This window comes from Taudactylus pleione, unplaced genomic scaffold (assembly GCF_031769625.1).
Source record: "Taudactylus pleione unplaced genomic scaffold, aTauple2 ptg000012l, whole genome shotgun sequence".
Taxonomy (NCBI): Eukaryota; Metazoa; Chordata; class Amphibia; order Anura; family Myobatrachidae; genus Taudactylus; species Taudactylus pleione.
In genome coordinates, this window is record NW_028284415.1 from 9,789,968 (window position 1) to 9,814,248 (window position 24,281).

General features: G+C 45.0%; 1 protein-coding gene across 5 annotated transcripts in view; it reads right to left on the reverse strand.

The window, feature by feature from the left end:
- Positions 1 to 24,281, reverse strand: part of SHISA6 (shisa family member 6) — a 400,746-nt gene that overhangs the window by 20,823 nt on the left and 355,642 nt on the right. For 4 of the 5 annotated variants that reach the window (XM_088468622.1, XM_088468621.1, XM_088468619.1 and 1 more), the window contains one exon: positions 6,430 to 6,582. In XM_088468622.1, the coding sequence (XP_088324748.1) occupies positions 6,430 to 6,582 (153 nt within the window). The remainder of the gene's footprint in view (positions 1 to 6,429; positions 6,583 to 24,281) is intronic. The other variant, XM_088468620.1, reaches the window with a different exon arrangement.

Here is a 24,281-nt window from a genome sequence, read left to right on the forward strand (position 1 = left end):
TAGAAAAATACTTACCTTGACTTCCTATGGGTGTCGGGATTCTGGCTGTTGGGATGCCACTGTCGGTATTCTGACCAGCAGCATCACATCAGGGATTTCATACCCAACCCGTATTGGAGGCATTGATGTGTAGCATAACTATGAATTGGGGATACAGCTGTGTGGCATATAATGAATTTGTGGCACAGATGTGTAGCATATTATGAATTGGGGCACAGTATGATTTTGGGGCTCTGCTGTGTGGCATAGTAGTTGGGGCATTTTCTTTATAGTATATTATGAATTTGGGATACTGCTGTGTGGTATATTATAAATTGGCATCACTAATATGTTGCATAGTATGGCATAGTATTGGATTGAGCAGGGGTGGTGGATGAAATGTTGCCTAAGGAGCCCAGACAGCTTACACCGGCCCTGGCTGTGTGTTTGGATCAGGTTGGATGACTGCATCAACCTCCCATAGATGAAGTATATGTGGGAAATAGACTGTATAGACTGTATTTAGCAAATGCTTAGACATACTGTAGGATCAATGTTATACAGGTTGAGTCTCCCATATCCAAAATGCTTGGGCCAAGGGCATTTTGGATAACGGAATATTCCGTATTTTGGAATAATTGCATACCATAATGAAATATCTTGGGAACCGGACCCAAATATACACACAGAATGCATTTGTGTGTTATATGCACTTTACACACAGCTTGCAGGTCATTTTATACAATATTTTCAATAATATTGTGACTCAAACAAAATTTGTGTACAGAAATTAAATTCATTTATGTTTCATATACACCTTATACACACAACCTGAAGATAATTTTATACAATAATTTTAAGAATGTGTGCCTTAGACAAAGTTTGTGTACATTGAACCATCCAAAATCAAAGGTTTCATTATCTCAGTCATGTCAAAAAAATTCCGTATTTTGGAATATTCCATATTTCGGAATGTTTGTATATGGGAGACTCAACCTGTAGTTGCAAAATCTACAATGAGTTGACTTTACTTTTAATAACAAAAATGATTAGCTTTCATTATACAGCTTATGGATTTCTGCTATATAAACACATTGCAACAACACTAATAAATAATAACAAACAGAAAGCTTCCAGGAACAGGAATAAACACACACTCAGTTACTTGCATGCCATGGCACACACACGTTTATATAAAGAGACAGATGCACATCACTTTTGTTCTTGCCCAATGATCTGAACTGCTGAGAAATAACAATGATTTGTATCCGGTCGACAAGGAAAAGATGTTATTTTTAGAGTGTTCTACTAGAAACACCTGAAAATGTAATCTAGCGTTCTTCTGCCAGATACCGCCTACAACGCCTGTAAGGTTGAAAAGGGTCTTCGGTGCACTTGGGAATCAAGGATATTACTATATTTAGTCATATTTTCCAGCTCCAGTCATCTACATCTCACCCTGAAACAAGAAAATGTAAAAAAATCTAACAACAATGTAAGCTAAAGAAAAGATGGGAGTGGTAGATGCATAGTTAAGGCATTTCCTATCCACATGGCACTATGTGTGGGCAAAGAACACAAGTCTTTGCTGTAACGATTTTGCCGTCTTGTTCATGTGGAAGTATGCTGAGGATCATTTTCAGTGACGGTTTCATTTTCAACAGTGATTAAGAACAGTTCTGTGTTTTTGTCTTGAAGAAAAATAGTTTGAACTTTTTAAAAACACTAATCAGGTCAGGTCATATCAAGTCACTGACTAGCAGGGAGTTAGTCATCATAGGCTGAACAGCTGTTGGCATAGGTCAAAAAGCTTAAATAGTAAGAAAAATGTACTACTACAAAAAATAATATTGCTTATTTATTTTATTGTTCATTAGTTTGCAAATGCCCCACTGTAATAAAGAGTTATAGGAGGATATGTACACATACATACACTTAAATAAAATTAGATCAGTGAAAAATGGACAATTTTTCAATAAAAGAAGTCAGGATGAGAGGCTTAGGCAATGCCATCCATCTGGGTAAAGATGAATCCAATTTGCCCTGCTATATCCCCAGTTCAGTGTCCACGCACCCTGTATCATATCTATGCCATGTTATCTTTTCGACCATGAGAATTAGGATCTGTCCTACAAATAATAGGTCTGTTGCAGAGTATTTATACATTTTTGTTACCCTGTGAACTACAAGTTTCTGCAACAATATAAATGCAATGAATGATGGCCATAATGAGCTTGGTACTGGATAATATTTTTAAACGCATGCTGTTGAATAAAGGTTCAAATAAGGTGATAGTAGCCATTTTGTGGTCTGAGACAATATTCATGAGAACTCAGACTATGAAAACACACCTCACTGATCTTATCATTTTTCAGTGAATATTGGTTAAACCAGTGTTTCCAAAACTCGGTTATCAAAGCATCAGAACAGTCCAGGTTTTAAGGATACCCATACTTAAGTATATGTGACTTACTTACTATCTCAGTCATCTTGATTTAATCATGTACTCAAACATGGATACCCACAAAACATGAACTGTTAGATTGCTTTGAGGAGCGAGTTTGGGAAATCCTGGGTTAAACCCATATAATGGCTGTCCTTTTGTTTCTTATGCTGGCCATACACTAGTACAACCAGCATAAGATAATTCCCTTGAACTCCCCGGCAGCTCCCTGGCAGTCCCGGCAGTACGATTGACACACGATGTACATACGATTTCACGATACGATCTATCTGCAGTTTAGGAGGGAAGGTCACTGAAAGAACACACACTTCTTCAAAATGTAACCGAAATGACGCTGGTCGGACGCACGATGCATTGCATGCACAAATACATGGGAAGATCTGCATACGATTACGATAGATAGTATGGGCTGAACATCTGATCATACGATACGTTTAAGAGCGACGGGAGCACGGATCGGATTGTATCCTACATAAATACTACACGATTTCGACACAATTCTCGTACGAAGCGTCTAAAATCAGCCAATCGGACAGAAATCGTGCTAGTGTATGGCCAGCATTAGTGCTGAAGTCCCTTAGTTATGTAAATGCATTCTTGAGAACTCAGTCTACACTGACTATTGGTACATACCACCAAAAGTCTACTTTTAATATACGTGGGTGACAGGTGCCCTTTCATTTGCAGTCTGAGTGATTAACTTCTGAAATTTCCCATTTCAATCTCTTAACATCTAGCTGAAAAATTCACTTATTTTATGTTGACTGTATGAGGTGAAAATATTCATTGCCTCTTTCCAAATAAGGCTCAGTCAAAGCTGTATAATTCCCTTTTGCCTTTCTATGGGAAATATTGCTTTATATGCAAAAGGAATTAAGCGGTGTATTTAAGTTACCCTTCTAGAGTGAGTCAAATCATTACTCAGGTCTGTTTCCTAATGCCAGACTTAATAGTCGTCATGGAAATTGAGTGGTCTCGTGTATTCATTCATACATATGCAATGCCAGTTATCAGCACCACACGCTGACAGTGATAAATTCTTCTGTTCTAGAAGAGTCCTGTGTTCTCTGCAGATAGGGTGTGTCACAGAAAAATGAGAAATGTGTTTCTTACTTAACCGGTTGCATGGCAAATTATAAGATCTGGTATGCATGTGCAGAAAATAGGAGCTTCTTTAGTTAGAGTGATGAGAAAAGTAATGTCTCTTAAATTCAGGAAATCCAGGATAAAGTCGCATGTATTATTTCAGACTTGTAGTTCTCAAATCTGCCCTAGGGTAAGCCACCCCAAATTCCCTCACAGCATCTCAATTTAAATAGTTGGTAGCAAATGTCAATTTTATAGTAGGTGATGGTCACTAACGATACCATTTATAGGTCTACTAGTGACCTACCACGGCTTTGCACTGGAGCAATTTCATCTCACCACAGCCCCCTGCATCACATAACAACCTTTGCCATGTTACCACAGTCCCCTGCATCTCACCACAGCCCCCTGTATCTCACAACAGCCTCCTGCTTCTCACTCCTGCATTTTACTACAGCATCCTATATTTCTGCACAGCCTCTTGAATCTCACTACAGGCCCCTGTTTCTCACTCCTGCCACTGGTTCTTACCACAGCCCCCTGCATCTCAGTAGTGTCACCAAAACCCTACCCTGCAGCTGACTGGGGCCCAGCCACTGGGATGTATTGCAGCTTCTGTAAGCATTATTAGCAGCATGTCCCTGGGGCTGGGGTACCTGTGCATATTTCCGCAGCCTCCATGTGCACCCCTCCCCAGCTGCCAAACTTTGCTATAGGCAATGTCCTATTTGCATAATGTGCCCTATATTTCCTGGTCTTCCTGTTGAGTTTCTTCATCATGGTGACTCTGTCCAAAACAGCGCTGATTTCCATTGAAGGTGCCACCGGTTCATCGTGGGTGTGTGGCTGAGCAGGAACATCACGCTGGAGAGGGAGCACTTCATGGTGGAGGAGTGGTGGCCGGAGTCCGCTTGTAGGTTCAGCATAGGGATGGACATCAGAATCCGAAGGTTACTAACCATCAATGTTTTTGTTCCAATGATAGTGTTTTTACAATTTGCTGGTGGTGGTCCAAAGTTTTCCACCATCGAATGGAGAACATTTAATGGTGTTCCAATGGTTATTTGTTTTTTTCATTTCTGTTAGCTATGTCTCTCCTGGCTCCTTCTTGGCTACTGTGTCTGCATCAGGGCATCTTCATGGATTCATTAGAGGTTGTCTGTCATGCTCTGTCTGCCTCAGACGTGACTCTGCTCATTCGCTGACTCCCTCCTCTCTCTAAGGTGCTGCTAAGCAACGGGGCACATTGCTAGCTTTGGTTGGCTCTCACTGTCTCAGAGAGCCAATCAAAGCGCAGCCCTTGTCAGTCACTCACATAGCACACTCGTTGTTTCAATGACTTGCTTCAGTAAAATCGTCACTGCTTGGCTCCTTTTTTCACACATGAATGGTTCATACACTAAACCTTCCTCGACCAATGCAGTATAGGATAGTGAAAAACCCATCAAAATCTGTCCAGTGGTTCAAAATATTGGCCCAAACAAACAGACTGACCCCTAAACCAGGGACATTATTTTATATATATAGAGATTTACTAAAGAGAGAAAGTCTATTTATCCTGCCATAGGCTTATCCCTATTTACTACAAGCCCTTGGCCGGTCTGTCTGGCGAGTAACCTTTCCACGAGTAACCTCATTTAAGAAGGATTGTGAAAGTACATAGACAAGAGTATTTGTACTGTTCTCAGTCGGTATTTCCAGAAAGTTGAGTACCTTACATTATATTAGCAAAAGAAAATCTTAGTTATCCCTGCCCAGTGATAGTTACCACTTGGACAGTCAGGAGTCTTCCTATCCAGTTTCCAGAATACTGCTTCAAACATCTTGATAAATTGAGTGCAATTGCTATCTAAATACACAGGAGGCAGCCATTCTGTGGGTATAACCATTATGCATCCTTTAATTTCACTAAGTGCCTCATGAACATTTGGCCTGAAGTGGCTGGTAGAGGTCACTGGTTTCTGTTGGACAGTTAGGCTGCATTTTCACGGTGTGTGACACGTGCTGTTTCCATTGATGCAGTCCTTAATTAAAGTTAAATAATGACTTACATGTCCACAAATTAAAAAGACTGAAGGGTAGATATACTGATAATCAAGAAAGGAGCAACCCATATTCAGCTATTCAGAGAATCAATTATCCAACATCCATATAATAATCGTGGATGGTCTGTCACATCTACAACATGTGCAGTGGGAGCCTGGCGCAACCCCCCTTTCCACGGCTCCCACTGCATGCAAAGATGGAGATGGGACAGCAAAGAGAAGAAGATACCCTTCACAACTGGGATTGGATAAGCAGATGTCTGCATCAGGGGTGGAGAGGATGAGTATGATGGGTAAAAAACCTAGTACATGTAGCCAAAATGGACAAGGTTTGCCCAAGCTGCTCTAAGGATGACTTGCTGTAGACATTTAAGTGAATATGATTGCTCAGACCTATGTGTCAACAAAGCTGATTGGACAAGGCAGGGCAGCCATATAGTGAGCTTTATTGGTACCCTACACAAAGTAATATATTTATTCAAACGTTTTCAGGATGTCAATCCTGGGAAAGTGACCACTACCAGTACCAACAGGTACACTGGGGGACTCTTCCAATTTTCCCAGTTTGGCAAAGGGGTTATCTGTAAAATAATTTCTGGTATTAGGTCAAATGTTCAAGTATTTTTTTAAATGAAACAAGTACTGTGAAAAAGAGCCTGATTTAAGTAGTCTCCAGTGGTATAATAATATAAGTATCTTATATGTAAATTTGACATGTTTTCTGACTGATAACAGAGTCACACGTCATATGGCAATGAGGATGACAAATTGTGTGAAATGCGTTAGTGCCTTGTTGCCCAGCGATTCCAACAAAATATGGGCCAAAGCCATGAGAATGAAATGAAGTACACCTACTTAATCTTTTGAGAGAAGAATATTTACTTGGATTGGTCTTCACAGCTGACTCGTAGGATGGAGGGAGATGGGAGAGGTTCTGAAATGATCGGGAGAAAGACAAATCATACGGCTCAGTCGCAGAGGTAAGGATGTTGTTCATGCGGGGTTTCTCTGTAAGAAGGAGAACAGGTTGTTACTTCAGCACCAAATAAGATTGACTCATTGCAAATAATCTAATGTTAAATAATCTAATCCAGTTGTAAATACTTAGCTACAGTGGTATTAGTAATGTCCCTCCATACTCCATTGCTACAGTCACACTCATACACTCAGATCTGTTCTGTCCCAATCCATCACCCAACACTGCAACATGCCAAATGTATGTGTAACACAATCTGTAGCTGAATTATATATACATATAATTTATCAATTGAAAAACATATGACTGCTAGCTGCTGAATAAAACTGCCCCCCCCCTCCCCTGCCCTTACTTCCTGTATAACTCAGTTATCAATTGGACTGAAGAGCCCTCAAAGATCCGAAATTGTCTTTGGGTCCCCGGCCCTCTCAGGTAATGGGCTATAAGGCTAGTGATATGCTATGCCCATGGGGAAAAGTGGACAAAATAAAAAATGTTCCCCTGATACAGCAATAAGTAAGTAAGGGGGTCTTTCCCACTTTTACTCACAACCAAAGCCAGGTGTATACAGCATTCTGGAGGATGCAATACCCCAGGCTGTCCAAACAAATCCAGCCATGGGGGAACATTTAAAATGCTAGTCAAGCTGTCTTGCCATGGCACCATTCCAATCCAATACTGACTGCACCTACTAATCACATAGAAAATATGTGTCAAACCTTAATACGGCTCGTTTACAGCAGAGAAAGTTTAAGGGCCACATGTGCCTGGGGCTGAAAATGTTCAAGGGCCTATACTGAGAAGCGGAGGAGTTATGACCAGTGCTGTGTGGGTGGGGCCAGTGCCATGTGGGCATGTAGGCCCCCTACACTATCAGCCCCACAGTCTCCCTAATTACATAAAATAGAAAAATTGCATAATAAACTATTTTAATATTCATGATTTATGGTCAAATGTGTGGATAGGTAGGCAACCACAGGTCAGTTGATCACCACAAATTTGCTTCTTAGCAGGTAGCACCAAAGGGACTCTTTATCCCTTTATATTGGTAGGCACTCTTTTTCTACTACAGCACACTGATGGAACGCCCTGTCACTGTGCACATATTGTGAGATACCTGTGTAATACAGCTTTCAGGTAATACAGCTCTCCTTCATGGAGCTCATGGATGTGGACACTATGGGTCTATGTACTAAGCCTTGGAGAGAGACAAAGTGGATGGAGATAATGTACCAACCAATCAACTACTAATTGTAATTTTTCAAACACAGCTATAAAGTGACAATTAGGAGATGCTTGGTTGGTACTTTATCTCCATCCAAGGCTTAGTACATAGGGCCTGATTCAGACCCGTTCGCAAAGCTGCATTCTCACGCAGCTGTTCGCATCCAAAGTACAGTATGCAAATCCTGCGATTGCTAGCAAGACATTAGCATGCCCACTATGTTTTGCTGTGCGATCGCGGTATGTATTTAGACGCTTTCCAGCCTGACACAAGACGCCCACTTTCCCTTAGTAACATACGTCATCTCCAGGAAGTATATTAAACAATCGGTAACATTGGCTGACATTGGAACCATATGCAGCACTTGTGGCTGACCACACTCTACTGCAAGCACTGCGAGTGCTTCAGTGTGTAATTCAGCCATGTGACGTGTACACTGACAATGCGTCTTAATTATGCACGTCCCTGAAATGGCGTTCCAATGCACAGACACGCCTGCGTTCGCACCACCACACCCCCGTTGCCATCGACCACCCCCTGTCACCACCAGGGCCGGCCCTAGCTCAAATTTTTTGGTAAGCACCAGGCATATTGTTGCGCATGCTCAAACAAATTAAGGGGCTGTGGTCTCATGGAAAAAGCCATAACCCTCCTTTCTCGTCACTCTGGGAACAGTCCTTTCCATTCCATATGCACCTTAATGCAGTCCCCCCAGTAGTGCCCCTTATACAGTAACCCCAGTATGCAATGCCCCCAGTAGTGGCCCCTCTTATGCAGGCCCCAAGTAGTGCCCCTTATACATTGCCCCCAGTAGTGGTCACCCTTATGCAGGCCCCCAGTAGTGATCCCCCCTATGCAGTGCCCCTTATACAGTGCCCCCAGTAGTTGTCCCCCCTGTGCAGTACCCCTTGTGCCCCAGGAGTGGTCCCCCTTATGCAGTCCCCCAGTAGTGCCCCTTATATAGTACCCCCAGTAGTAGTCCCCCCTATGCAGTGCCCCCTGTAGTGATCCTTCCTACGCAGTGCCCCTTATACAGTGCCCCCAGCAGTTGTCCCCCTTGTGCAGTACCCCTTGTGCCGCAGGAGTGGTCCCCCTTATGCAGTCCCCCAGTAGTGCCCCTTATAGTGCCCCCAGTAGTAGTCCCCCCTATGCAGTGCCCCCTGTAGTGATCTCCCCTTTGCAGTGTCCCTTTTACAGTGCCCCCAGTAGTGGTCCCCCCTGTGCAGTGCCCCTTGTGCCCCCAGTAGTAAGCCCCTTATATACTGCCCCCAGTAGTAGTCACCCTATGCAGTGTCCCCAGTAGTGGTACCCTCTATGCAGTGCCCCTTATATAGTGCCCCCAGCAGTAGTCCCCCCAGTGCAGTGCCCCCAGTAGTGGACAACCCTGTGCAGTACCCCTTGTGCCCCCAGTAGTAAGCCCCTTATATAGTGCGCCCAGTAGTAGTCCCCCTATGCAGTGCCCCCAGTAGTGGTATCCCCTATGCAGTGTCCCTTATATAGAGCCCCCAGTAGTGGTCCCCCTGTGCAGTGCCCCTTGTGCTCCAGTAGTAAGCTCATTATATAGTGCCCCCAGTAGTACTCCCCCCCTATGCAGTGCCCCTTATATAGTGCCCCAAGTAGTAGTCCCCCCCATGCAGTGCCACCAATAGTGGTACCCCTTATGCAGTGCCCTTTAAACAGTGGCCCCAGTTGTAGTTCCCTCCCTATGCAGTACCCCCAGTATTGCCCTGTATATAGTGCTGCCCTTAGTGGTTCCCCCGATGCAGTGCCCCCAGTGGTAGTCCCCTCCCTTGTAGTGCACCTAGTAGTAGTACCCTCCCCTTGTAGTGCCCCTAGTAGTAGTCCCACCCTTGTAGTAGTCCCCCCCTTGTAGTGCCCTTAGTAGTAGTCCCACCTTGTAGTAGTCCCCCTCTTGTTGTGCCCCCAGTGGAGATTCCCCCTCTATGCAGTGTCCCCAGTAGTAGTCCAACCTTTAGTGCCCCCCCCAGTAGACACACGTAATAAAAAAACCCCCAAAAAACCACCTGAATCCCCGCTATGGCTCCTGCTCCCACCGCCGCCATCCGCTCCTTCGTCCGTCCTCCCGGGCTCGCCCGCTCTGCATTATGGGAGAGATGTCATGACGTTTCTCCCATTACCCACTGCGGGAGCTGGAAGATGGAGCTCAGCTCCAACCCGGCTGTGGCAGTGGGCGCAGCAGCCAATGAGAGTCTAATTAAGACAAGCACACAGCTGCTGGCGCCGGTGGCCGTGTGTTTGTCACTGTGTAGTGCTGATCAGACTCCGTTCGGCCAACGTTACACGCGCGGTGCAGCTGTGTCACAGAGACGCAGTCTGCCCGCGGCCAGCATGGTCGCAGATGAGGCGCCCTCGACTATGTGGCGCCCTACTCAGCTGCGTACCATACGTATGCATAGAACCGGCCCTGGTCACCACCCACAAATGGCACGTCCTGTCACTCATGCTTGCGGAGCTTCTGTGTAGAAGGTGCGAACGCTTCCTGATCGCATGGACTAGTTCGCGTACGCACACTGCTTCTTGTACGCATGCGCAGATTGCAAACATCGACAGGCTGTGTGCGAACGCAGCCTTGCGACCGGGTCTGAATCAGGCCCATAGACCCTTAAGTGAACAAGGACTTGATTCAGCTGAGCACAGATTCCCGATTATTGGGAATATGCGTGTGCGCAGGACCCATTCTGCGAGTGTGCAGAATGGGTCCTGCTCAATCACGCACAAGCATTTAAGGGGCAGTGCGGGGGAGGCCGGCATTCCTGGAAACGTATCCGCCCCATTTTCCGGGAGTGCCCAGCCCAAAGACTGTGTGAACGTATTCTGGGCTCGCAAGCTGGCCAGCCTGAGTAAGCTGAGGCTTACTCAGCTTCCTGGCCGCCTGGCGCCATCCACCATTGCGACAATCGACCACCGACGGTCGCGATGGTGATCCCAGCCTGCTACCTTCATCGCAGTGCTTCATCGTAAGTGTCATATACCTCCTGCTGCATTTGCATTATTACAAGGACGCAATTGCAAAGCTGCCTGTGTGCATACATCATACTGTATATCTATAGCCTGCGTGCAGCTTTGCAATTGCGACTCCCCCACGTATGTGAATTTTACTGCAGATGTAGTCACTCGCGTTTATACAGGTAAATTATAATGCAGTGCAGCACAATAGATCACACAATACGTTGGACGCCAGACCATCTCTTATCTCAAAATAGATTCTATTTATTTACACTTTCTCCAGCAAGTCTTGGGTTACAAAAGAACATTTACAATTTAGGGCTGTATACAATTTGCGGCGAAAAGCCATTTTTTGCAAAAAAGTTTCACGGGTGAAGTCATTTCGCCAGCAGAAACTTATCCCGTATTCAATTGTTGCGACTTTTCGCAAGTGCGAAAACGCAGTGCAATGTACCCGGCAGAAAAGTTTTGCCTATGAATAGCTGGCAGTATAAAGTGCCGAATTGTGGTTTTGGGGTGCAAAGGTGGGGAAACCATCCTGCACTCTTAGGACAGGTCCCCAAAGGTAAATCCAAAAAAGAATTAAAGAACACCCCAAAAAATTACTTTTAAAAAGGGGATGAAAAAGTTCAAAGTTGAGGTACAAATTTAAAAAATAGCGAAATAGACTTGGGGGAGTCTGCAAGTATGGGGGAGGTGTTTTTTTGATTGCAGGTGCTTGCTGAAGGTGCGTTTTTCACTCTTTTTAGGACCTCACTTTAGCAATTTTTAACCATGCTTGCACCCATTTTCATGTACCCCAAATTTGCTGGGACTATTATTTTTTCCCAAAAAACTGCTAAATGCTATTCTTCACCCCTTGTGCAAAGACGCAAAATAGCATCAATTGAGAGCATTTAAACACCCTAAAAACCTCCAGCAGGGCTATTCGGGGGTATCCATAGTGATCCCCCATGTCAGTGCATCTTTTGGGGGGTGTCAGGCTGATTTTCCATATCTGACAGCACTTTTCGCCTGTTTGAGTTTCGCAGGGACGCATTTTCGCATCCTTTGGAATTGAATACGGGGATAAGCGGGGACGCGTGCGATACTTTTTTCGCATGCAAAACAAGCGATGTCGGCGAAAAGTCCGGCAAGCGAAAAGTATGGGACTTTTCGCTTCTAATTGAATATGCCTCATAATTGGCACGGTTGCATGGGATGCAACCACAGCCAAATAAGTTTTCTCTGACATGGTCATCCCATGCCACAGTGCCCTCCTCCTCTATCCCATGGCATCTGAGGAGGAAATACATTCTGCTCATATGCAGAATGGATACCTCCAGCTTTCCCCCACTGTGCACTATTACGCTGATCTCTGCGGCAGGGGTTCTATTAGAATAGAGACATATGGACACTGGGTGATGGGGGGCAATACTACAATGGACACATATGACACAGAGGAGATATTGCTACAGTGGGGGCAAAAGGACACTGGGCAGGTGGGGGTAATGCCTCTGGTTGATCTGTTGCCAGGGGGGAAGTTAATGCTACATCCGTGGGTGTATTTGTTTCCCTAAAATAGTTAATTAGTTTATAAAATATATGGAAACAACAATTTCTGGTGACATGTTTGAGTAAAAAAAATATCAGTTAAGTGGTTAAAATATGTATTGAAATCCTTTCTACACTCCAGCACATAACATTAAAATTACAGCAGGAAACAAACTTCTTTGTTGGAATCTCCGCCCCTGTATCTCAAAGCTTGCAGGTTCAGGCCCTGATTCAGTGATGGATGCAGTGGCGACTCTGAAACTGGGCCTGCATTGCAGCCCAAAACTAAAAGAGGGGGAGCTACACAACCTGAATCTCTAAACACTGCCCAACATCGCCGACCGGGAGTCAGCAAGAAGCCACAGGGGACCAGCCAAGAACAGCACACACAGGACACCAGAGCGCCAATGTATCACCCGCCCTCTGGGCCTGATTCAGACCCGCTGCGAACGCTGAGCGCTCGCAAGCGGGTCGATGTTGGCCAAGTGCGCATGTGCGCGACGGAGGCGGCTCCGTCGTGCGCATGCGCGAGACCAGAATAACGATGGCCAAGCCGTCGCTATGGGTCTCGCACCAAAGGGGGCGTGCTGTCGATGGTGATTGACAACACGCCCCCTTTGGTGGGCGTGCCGGGGGCGTGGCTGCCCAGACGGAGGCGTTCCCATGGGAACGCCTACTGTCTGGGGCCGGCCCCACTGACATCACTAGTGATGTCAGTGGGAGTGCTTTTGGCTCTGGTAGAGCCAAAAGCACTCCAGGGCTTGCAGCAGATGAGCCCCTACCACAAGGGTCTAGTCACAAGCCCGATGGTCGCGACCATCATTTTGGCCGCTCGCTATAGCTGTGGGTGGTCACCCACAGCTATGCAAGGGACGGCCCTGATTCAGAGCGAGCGCTCTGTCAGAGCGTCTGGCTCTGAATCAGGGCCTCTGTTTCCACTCCAGGCATCCCCAGCACCTTAAGCAAAGGTAAAGTAGTCAGTAGTGCTGTTATCAACAACCTGGAGCTGTTTTGGAAATTACTCTTCCCCATATCCAGTGCAAAATCAGGGTAGACCAAAACTGAATGGTGTCAGGTTGCAGCCTATGATCAGCCGTTACTCACCCCAGTGCCAGCTTCCACTGACCTCTCCAGCGGTCAGATGTCAGGTGCGGCGGCAAGTGACGCGCTGAGGATTATGCCACTGGACCACGTAGACATCCATGAGCTCCTCCGTGACTTAATTACTGCGGTTGCCGTCATGGATGCAGCCATGACAGTCTTCGTCACCTGATTATCCTGTACCCAATGGTAGCGTGGTGGTTGTCAGCTGATGCTGTCCTCCAATGAACTGCTACCTTAGAGTATATAACTAGGCTCCGGACAGCAGGAAGTTGCCTGTACAAAGTCGTTACTACTAGTGTTTGCTTGCCGTCACTTCATTCCAGGTTCCCTTGCTGTTTACTCTCGAGCCATCTCTAGTCACTCTCCTGTGCCAGCGGTGCAATTGGATACCTTGCCCGCATGCTCTGTACATTCTCCGAGCACAACCACAGTGTCACTCTCCTGTGCCAGTTGTGCGACTGGATACCTTGCCCGCAGGCTCTGTACATTCTCCGAGTACAACCACAGTGTCACTCTTCTGTGCAAGTGGTGCGATTGGATACCTGACCAAAGGGCCATGACCTGTTTGCTGGGTGCAGCTTAGACCCATATCCTGTTTGGAGGGGTCACTGGTGAACACCTCCCAACAGGTTAGACTCCGCGCCTTTGGTCAGGTCTCACCAACATCTGATACTTGTGGATGAGGAGGACATACATCCAGGCTCCTCGCCTCCGATTCCTTCCACAATCCGGGATCTCAGCTTTCAGCTCCTCAGAAGGAGATTCCCCTGAGCCCGCCATGACAAATGGTTTTTATACTTGAGCGGATCACAAAGCCTGGCCAATTTCAGAATGGTATCATGGTCTTTAAAGGTTTATCGCAAAGAAGATGTGAGAGGGAGCCCCCAGCAGGGGAGATTTAGAGGGGTGACAATGGGCCCACTCCACACCAAAATGAGGGAAGTAGGTATTTCTACCATATTCTCACAGAAGCCAATCTGCAAAGAACTTTTCGAGCTCAGATTGCTCGGCTCTCTCAGTCAAACCAATAAATCTCTAAATATTCCTGCACAGTCAACCTTCAAGATCAGACATTTTCAGCTTGCAAATGACTATCTGCGAGGTCAATGTAGTAAGTTATGCGGTGCTTCACCCATCTGCTCCCTCATTTTCTGGAGTTCATGCTGTACTAAAGAAAGATCAGCCTGCACGGTAGAACGTTAGCAGTGGGTACACAGTTTTAGGCACCATAGGTTGGAAGCTCAGCTGTGTTCATGGCCAAGATACTCAAGTAATCAACAGTCAGGAACAGACAGATACCAGAGAGTTATACAAGTACTCAGTGTAGGAGTATAGCTATAGGTGAATCTTGCAAAAAGTGAATAGCTGACTAGAGGTATAGCCACAATAGCACTGCAAGGCTGCTCATGACCAGACTGCAGTATGAGGCAATCAGTTTCAGTAGGGAGTCACTACTGGACAGGAGGAAATCTGGATTTGGAAGGATGAAGGAGAGAGCCACCCGCTACCTCAATGCAGGGAGCTCGGAACTCTAGCCCGAGGATCACAGCTGGCAGCAGATGGGATTAGGCATATCACTATGGCAGAGCAAACACACTAGAGAGAAGTGTCCAGGAGGCCAGTCCTTACACCAGCGGGTATATTTACTAAAGTGAGAGTTTTTAGAAGTGGAGATGTTGCCCATAGCAACCAATCAGATTCTAGTTATTATCTTCTAGAAGCTGCTAGTTAAATGTTAATTAGAAGTCCCAAGCAAGCCAGCAGAGGGTCTCCTCTAGAGGAATAATTTTTAACTATAAAATGAACTGCATCACCAGCAGGTTAAGGCCAATACGCAATGCAGCTGCGAAAATATGTTAAAGTTAGCAAAGGTCACCCGAGCATAAAGACGCCCGCTACTACCTTCTTACATGCGTGCAACAACGCATACCAGCATAAATATTGATAGCATCACCGAGACGACCATCTCGCCCTTGCGGATAGTCTGACTTGGCGCAGCCTTGGGAGCTCTTCAGAGTATGCACTCTCAGGGCTAATTTATGCATGCACATGTAACGGTGTTTAAACGGACAGAAACGCTGGCGTTTCTCTGACCACCCCCAAATGCTGACAATCTGTCACTCACTCTGCGATGGATTCGTATGTGCGTCCGTGATCGCGGTGCGATCTATGTGCACGTGCAGTGCAGCTTCTATGCATGCGCAATGGCAAATAATGGCTCGATTACGTGCGTAATCGCCTTTGCGTCCGGCTCTGAATAAGGCCCTAAGTTAGTCAAAGCTTTAAATGGATTTGTTAGGTTAGCTTTTGTAAGCTGGTCCTGCACAAAATCCTATGGGGGTAACTGTCATGGTATCATATTACAGTACCCGGCTCCTGTCCTGGGCATTAGTTTTATCTGTGTCTCTCCCAACAAGACAACGTTGTGCTTCGATGTCACTTCTCGCTGCACTTTTCAGCTGTTTGTTTCTCACATTTAGCATCTTTGGACGTTAATTCAAACAGACCAGTATCCTCTTGTCAACTTGGAGAGTCTCTCTAAGCAACTGTATATCCATAATGTTCTCTTCTAGCATAGTCTCTTTTCCTAACAGAGCCTCTTTCATTACTTGCTGTGGAGGAATTTTATCAAAGAGAGGTGTCCCACCCCAAAATAAAGGAATATGGTAGTTTTGTCACTATGCTGGAAACCCAGATGCGTTTCCCTCAAGGGTGCAACACCCCTTTTATGTCAGTATTAGAGTAATCCAAAGCAACCAGGTCTTCCCTGCTGTAGAACATATAGGGGCATATTCAACTGGGCGCATGGTTTAGCAAGGTAAAAAATCTTGCACCCCTCGCACCCAATTTTGGAATACCGCGGGAATGTGTGCTCCCAATACCCGTGGTATCCAATTTTAAAAAAGTGGGCGCGGGGTTTTCAGCTCTGAAAACCCTGCGCAGCGTAATTTTTTTTTTTTTTTTAAATTCTGCACTTACCTGCCTGGTCTCCGGTGGTCTCCGCGGCTCCCGGTGGCCTCCCCTCTATCTTCTCACTGGAGAGGGGGCTGCTGGGAGTCCCGGGGGCTGGTGGGAGGGACAAGGGCAGCTGGGAGATGTAGTTCTCCCAGCGCCCATTCCGGGGTGGGGGGCCACACTGAAACTGGGGGGGACACACATACACTGGGGTTCACACACTCACACTCATGCACACACTCACTCATACTCTACATACTCACCGCTGCTGCTGGAGTCCGGGTCCTGACGCTGGCTGAAGAAGACAGCACTTTGGAAAGTGAGTGCTGAATAATTAACACATTTGCTCTGTAGGTGCTAGAATAAAAACCTCCCAGGACACAAACGAGAAAAAGAAACACACCGAATTGAATATCAAAAAACCCGCACCTGCAGGCAAAACCTCGCAGGTGCGGGATTTTAGCTTCTCTCTGACACAATTGCATAAGTTCCATAGTATAGTACACAGGGTAGAACTAACCAACAAGGGATCCAGTTAAAATCCCAACAGTCGGGATACCGTCGCTTAGAATGCTGGCGCCGGAATCCCGACACCTGCCAGAATCCCGGCGCTGGCATCCCGACAGTAGTACCGAACCCACCCAACACGAGACAGACTAAAGTGTATGGGCTCCTATAGTATGGGATATTAGGCCTGCGAATGACCCACACTTTTACACTCAAAGCATTCTGGCCAAGTTACTTCCCTTTCTGGCACATTTCCCATCGTGACACCCCCATACGTGGGTCGACTGGGCCATTCATTCACCCACTACTTTGGAGTTGGCATGGATTTATGCAGAAACGCTAGATACTTCTGCTGAATAGCCTTGAGCTTCCTCAACGTGATTAAGAGTTACTCAAACTTTTGTGAGTCTCTTTGCAGAAGCACCTGAAGCCATTTGTCCAGACCCCAAGTGAAATGATCTATCACTAGAACCTCTAATGCCGGGTACACACTAGACGATATGTCGTCCAATCGGGCACATCATCTAGAGTCCCGATAATTACCACAATGAATAGAGCCCTAATGCACTTATGAAAAACATTAGCCAAATCATACAGTTGCAACCAAAAATTAAATTGTTGGGTCTCACGGGGGGCCTTGAATTCAATGAAACTATGAAATATGTTGATAGTCCAATGCCTGTATTTCATTTAAATCCATATTGATTTGGATATTGGATGCTAACAACTCGGCCTGATTTTCCATGGGCATTTAGAGGTATATTGAATGCTATCGGACACAACTCGGTGTCGTCTGCAGGTGTCATTTTCTGCACTGTGATCTGCATCCCCTTGTCCTGCTGTGTCTGTATTGCCAGGTTCAGTTGTGTATGCAAAAGCCTAGTGGTCTCCTTCTGAGTCTTCTCTTCACTACTTGCAACACCTGTGCTTGCTGTGAAACAGTCACTTCCAAAACACCTTTTACAATCTCCATTTTTGTGTGGCCGTATAGAACGCAGGTGTCCCTAAGCATCTGTTTAATCTAGTGTGGCACTATTGTCTCCCATTCTCAATGTAGTAATGGTGAAACAAACTGTCAGTTTATGGTTAGTGGGGGCGATTCAATTGTTTAGCCGGCGGCTATTTATTTAAGGCACTCGATAAAGCAATTCAATTGTTGCTCCGTCTGAGCGCAATAAGCGCCAACACTGACATTTCTGCTGGCAAGCAGAAATGTGCAAGAAACCCGCATTTAGGGCGCCCTAACCAGAACGTTAGATGGGTTTAGCTGTTGTACATGGCTAAACCAGGTCTAATAGGGCGTGAAGAGGGTGATAATTAACGAGCGCCGAGAACAGTTGAATTACAAAAGTGTTCACTCATTAATTATTGCTGCCCACGCAACATTTGAATCACCCCCAACATGTCAAATTATTAAACACACATCCAATTGCCCTTTGGTGATCTCTATCTTCTATGAAAAAAGGTGACACTACTCCCCTAAGTTGTTGCAAGTAGATACAAGATTTATAGTAGCTTCCAAACTCCACCCCAGGTCTATCCTAATTGGCTAGATTTAAACCCATGTGTAATATCCTCACTGACACTATAGTGTTTCAAATACTACCACATTTTTCAAACTATTAAGGTCATGTCTCAAAAACAACCATCATATTACAGGGAGCATCTTGTACATAAATATAATTTTAGGAAAAGCAGCGTCTGTTTGCATTTGCCAGCAGTCATACATCTGAGCACTCCAGCTTCATTTTCATATTTTATTTATATTTATAGTTTCAAAAGCAAATTCCACAGCAGGAGATGTATGTTCTGCTTACAACTCCAGTATCTGCTGAGCTGAGGTCACTGTCAATCACCCATGTTAGTTTTAATTGCCTGAAATACTAATAGAAGTCTATAGCAATCCTAGGGACAGGCTTCATACTCCCAGGTAGAGATAAGAATCATATTCAAGCTGCTCTGCAAACATTCGCTCTAACAATGTTGCATGCTACAATAGTGATATCTGGCCTCCATTGCTCCTGGTCCCACTCCAACAACGCCACACAGTGGAATAAAATGAATGTTGTTAAACCTCTACGCACTGACTACAAATCTTGCAGAAACAAGTTACAAATACAGTAAGAATTGGCAAAGGAACCACAATTCTGCACCTCAGTGACAACTTCACTGTTACCTGAAACCTTACTCTATTAAGCAAAAAAGTCACCTGCATATTTTACTACTGGTATCTCTCTTTTAGAAGTTGACACTTAATAAAACATATAACAGTTATTGGGCCTGTTTCTGAGTTGTACACAGTGTTCTGATTTCGTATAGAGTCACAGTACAAAGTTAGATGCACAGTATCAGAAATGTATGTGGTGTTTCTGGGCGGTGACTGGGAGATAACAGGGGGTTTGGCTAACTAGATGGAGATGTTCCGTCTTATGGGAGTGACATGGATAGTGGTTGCATTCATAGATGCAGAATTGTTCACATAGGATGACATACTCAGACAGATAATCTGACCTGCCATAGGGCTGGTGCAAGTTTTGATGGTGCGTCAAGCGGTATTTGAGTGTGTACAGACACTAACAGTGGGCGTCTCAGCACAATCGGACACACGGATTTGTAGCACCATTTGCATAAAATCGCAGATGCGACTGCGGCAAAATACACAGACGTGGCTGCGGCTTCTTATTTGATCAACAAATTTGTTGTTTTCACCAATTTTGCATGTAGCCAAGAATGTTTTCTATGCCTCGTCTTATTTTACCTGATGGGTTTCCAAAGTGAAAGCTGCAATCTTACCACTAATGATGCTCCTCGGAGGCGTGTTGGAAGAAGCAGCATAGGTGTAAATCATTGAGTTTAGAGTCTATCTTATGGTGTATATTATTTTGTTGTTACGTTTTTCTCCTCAGGACGCGTCTATATGGGTCATGCTCAACTATTTTCTTAGCTGAGTCCCATATTGTCAGAGTGTCAGTGTTCTCCATGCTGAACATTCTTTATAGCTGCATATCGCAGGGAAACACAATGTATTTGGGCAGCAATTTATGAATGTTTAAACCACCTGAGAGTTGCTTCAAAAACCCACCTCTGTAGGGATGTCTCTTCTCCCTCCTGTTACCTACTACACTCTGATGTGATCTGTCATTTCCTTGCTGTATAATAGTACAGTGTACTGACAATGTACTTGTGTGCTCGGTTGAGTATCGGGGTGAGGATGGAAATGGGCAGATGTAGGAAAAGCATATATACCAGCTGAACACTGAGGGGGTGGAGCTGGGTATTTTGCTTCATTAGGCCCCATTTCCATCACAGGATAATGTCACAAATCACGGGTCCTTGGGCAAGGAGTGGTTCTAAAATTAAGAGAGTCTCAGAGAATTTGATCAAATTGTCCGACTCCTCCCAACGGACCTGAGAGTCCCAGCATTACTCTCCACATTCTACTCACTTCACAGGGAAGTGGGTGGCATGCCGGAGAAACCACCCACTCTTCTGGGGGTCTTGCGGACGTTCCCGGGAGAGTAGGTAAGTATGAGTAAGAGTAGGCAGTGGGGATAAAGGAAGACACGGAGGCCACATGTCCGCACTGCCTCTGATATAATTTCTGGCATACCGCTATGTTGCTGAAATAGCTCTCAGTTTATTGGAAGAAAAGACATTAACATCACAGGTGATGCCTGAGGAAGGAATTATCACTTCTTGAAAAATACTCCTTAGGTCCGAGGAGAGTCTGTTGCACATTTGACAATCAAGCTGCACCAAAACAAGATTTGGAGAATATAATTTAGGGTACTGACTCACAGGTTGCGCATCTCTGATTTATATTTAATACTGCTATATCTAGCATGTTACATGACTGAATATAATTATCTGTCCAGTTATCAAGGCTATGTGTGTCATAAAAGAACTATACAGCATGTTGTATTACTACAAAACACTACTGTACGTTAACAATAAGCCATCATATAAGCCATCATAACAGTACTGATATTAATTCTATTGTATAAGGAATTATGAGATGGGTATGGGATGCTGGTGCTCAGGATCCCGGTGGTCAAAATCCTGATGCCAGCATCCCGACAGGGTTAGGATACTGACATCTGTCGGTATGTATCCTAGCCCTCCCCTCTCCCTCTCACCCCGGTGTCTGAACCTAACCTCCCTCCTAGTGCCTAAACCTAACCTCCCCCTCCCTGCACCCTAAACCTAACCCTCCCCTCCTAGTGCCTAACTCTAACCCTCCTCCTAGTGCCTAGCCCTCCCCCCAACCCCACTACTTACCTTTGGGATGCCGGCGCTGGGATTTTGACAGGTGTCGGGATTTCGGCGCCGGTATTCTAAGCACCAGCATACCCTGTGCTGGGATACTGAACGTATCATGATGTACTAAGCTCTGGAAAGTGATAAATTGGAGAGTGATAAATTACCCACCAATCAGCTCCTGTCATAGCATGTAACGTGACAGTTAGGAGCTGAGTGGCTGGTACAGTAGTTTATCATTTTCCAGAGCTTAGTACATCTCCTTCCATGTCACATATGCCCCACATGGACCACCTTTATGTTCTATCATCAAAGATGGTTTTCTTTTAGCCAACTGCTGAACTTTTCTAACCCCCAGGCTACAGGAGCTATTGACTGCTGTGTGTGATTTGTTGGTCATGTATGTGGTAATAGATGTGCAAAAGTAAGTAAGAAATTATCTTCCAGGTTATATCCAATTCTATATATATACAGTCAGGTGCAGTGGTCGAAGTGGGGCGGTATACGGCGGTATGACATACCGCCACTTCCCGGCCCCAATTCATTTTAGAGAATGTACCAGCACTGGGATCCAGTATGGGATCCCAGCGCTGAAACAGTGGCAGCAATGTGTAGAGATGTGTACCGCAGGGGACACATCTCAATCGCCGCAGCGGAGGCGCTGACATGTAGCCGGGACAAAGTACCTGGTCCCGGCTGCACTGTAAGCACCACGCACTGTGCGGCTGCCAGCCAATCACGAGGCTCGCAGCCGCCAGCCAATCGCGGGACTCGCGGCTGCCAGTCAATCGCAAGGCTCGCAGCCGCCAGCCAATGAGAAGCTGCCAAATGGCAGCTTCTCATTGGCTCATAGCGGCGCCAGGTAAACTGCAGTGAAGAAGACCAGAGGATCCCGGTGTCTCCACTCCAGCAGCGCAGGTAAGAGGGATTTAGAGAGAGGGGAGGGTGTGAGAGAGAGACTAGAGAGAGGGGCAGACAGAGGGAGGCAGGCTAACTATTGTAGGGGGTGAAAAAGAAAGGGAATCAGTAAAATCAAGGTGTGAGAGAGGGGAGCAGGCAGGGAGAAGGGTGAGGGGGTGTAGGGGGGGTGATATGGAAGCAGGGGCCCATAGGGGGGATTCAATCTCCATACCCCCACCTCTAAATTACCACTTCGAGCACTGGTCAGGTGCATAAATATTGGGACATTGACAGAATTTTCATATTTTCACCACCACAATGGCTTTGAAATGAAACAAACAAGATGTGATTTAATTGCAGACTTTCAGATTTAATTTGAGGGTAATTACATCCAAATCAGGTGAACGGTGTAGGAATTACAATGGTTTCTATATGTGCTTCCCACTTTTTAATGGGCCAAAAGTAATGGGACAAACTAAACAATCCTAAATCTAACTTTCACTATAATACTTTGTTGCAAATCCTTTGCAGGCAATTATAGCCTGAAGTCTGGAACGCATAGACATCACCAGACGCTGGGTTTCATCCCTGGTGATGCTCTGCCAGGCCTCTACTGCAAAAGTCTTCAGTTCCTGCTTGTTCTTGGGGCATTTTCCCATCAGTTTTGTCCTCATCAAGTGAAATGCATGCTCAATCAGATTCACGTCAGGGGATTGACTTGGCCATTGCATAACATTCCACTTTTTAGCCTTAAAAAACTCTTTGGTTGCTTTTGCAGTATGCTTCGGGTCATTGTCCATCTGCATTGTGAAGCGCCATCCAATGAGTTCTGAAGCATTTGACTGAATATGAGCATATAATATTGCCCAAAACACTTCAGAATTCATTCTGCTGCTTTTGTCAGCAGTCACATCATCAATAAATACAAGGGAACCAGTTCCATTGGCAGCCATACATGCCCACGCCATGACACTACCACCATCATGCTTCACTGATGAGGTGGTATGTTTTGGATCATGAGCAGTTCCTTTCCTTCTCCGTACTTGTCTCTTCCCATCACTCTGGTACAAGTTGATCTTTGTCTCATCTGTCCATAGGATGTTGTTCCAGAACTGTAATGGCTTTTTTAGATTTTGTTTGGCAAACTTTAATCTGGTCTTCCTGTTTTTGTGGCTCACCAATGGTTTGCATCTTGTGGTGAACCCTCTATATTCACTCTTGTGAAGTCTTCTCTTGATTGTTGACTTTGACACATATACATCTACCTCCTGGAGAGTGTTCTTGATTTGGCCAACTGTTGTGAAGGGATTTTTCTTCACCAGGGAAATAATTCTTCTGTCATCCACCACAGTTGTTTTCCGTGGTCTTCCGGGTCTTTTGGTGTTGCTGAGCTCTCCGGTGCGTTCTTTCTTTTTAAGAATGTTCCAAACAGTTGATTTGGCCACACCTAATGTTTTTGCTATCTCTCTAATGGGTTTGTTTTGATTTTTCAGCCTAATGATGGCTTGCTTCACTGATAGTGACAGCTCTTTGGATCTCATATTGAGAGTCGACATCAACTGATTCCAAATGCCAATGTCACACCTAGGATCAACTCCAGACCTTTTACCTTCTTAATTGATAATTAAATAACGAGGGAATAGCCCACACCTGTCCATGAAATAGCTTTTGAGCTAATAGTCCCATTACTTTTGGCCCCTTGAGAGGCACATATTGAAACCGTTGTAATTCCTACACCGTTCACCCGATTTAGATGTAATTACCCTCAAATTAAATCTGAAAGTCTGCAGTTAAAGCACATCTTGTTTGTTTCATTTGAAAACCATTGTGGTGGTGAATAGAGGCCAAAATATGAAAATTCTGTCAATGTCCCAATATTTATGGACCTGACTGTATATATATATATATATATATATATATATATTATATATATATACATACAATATATATATATATGTGTATATATATATATATATATACATATATATATTTACGCAAGCTTACATGATGATTTCATATTCATCAGTATCTTAGGGGGGTATTATTATTTATTAACAGTTTCTTATATAACGCAGCATATTCCGTTGCCTTTTACAAATGGAAACAACATTAATAGAACAAGACTGGGTAGTAACAGACAGACATAAAGGTAAGAGGACCCTGCTCGCAAGCTTACAATCTATAGGGAAATAAGTGTTGATATACAAGGATAGGTGCTAAATATTGCAAATTGGTCCAGCCAGATTGCAGAGGTTATTGGTGAGCTGTATGATCCAGTCACAC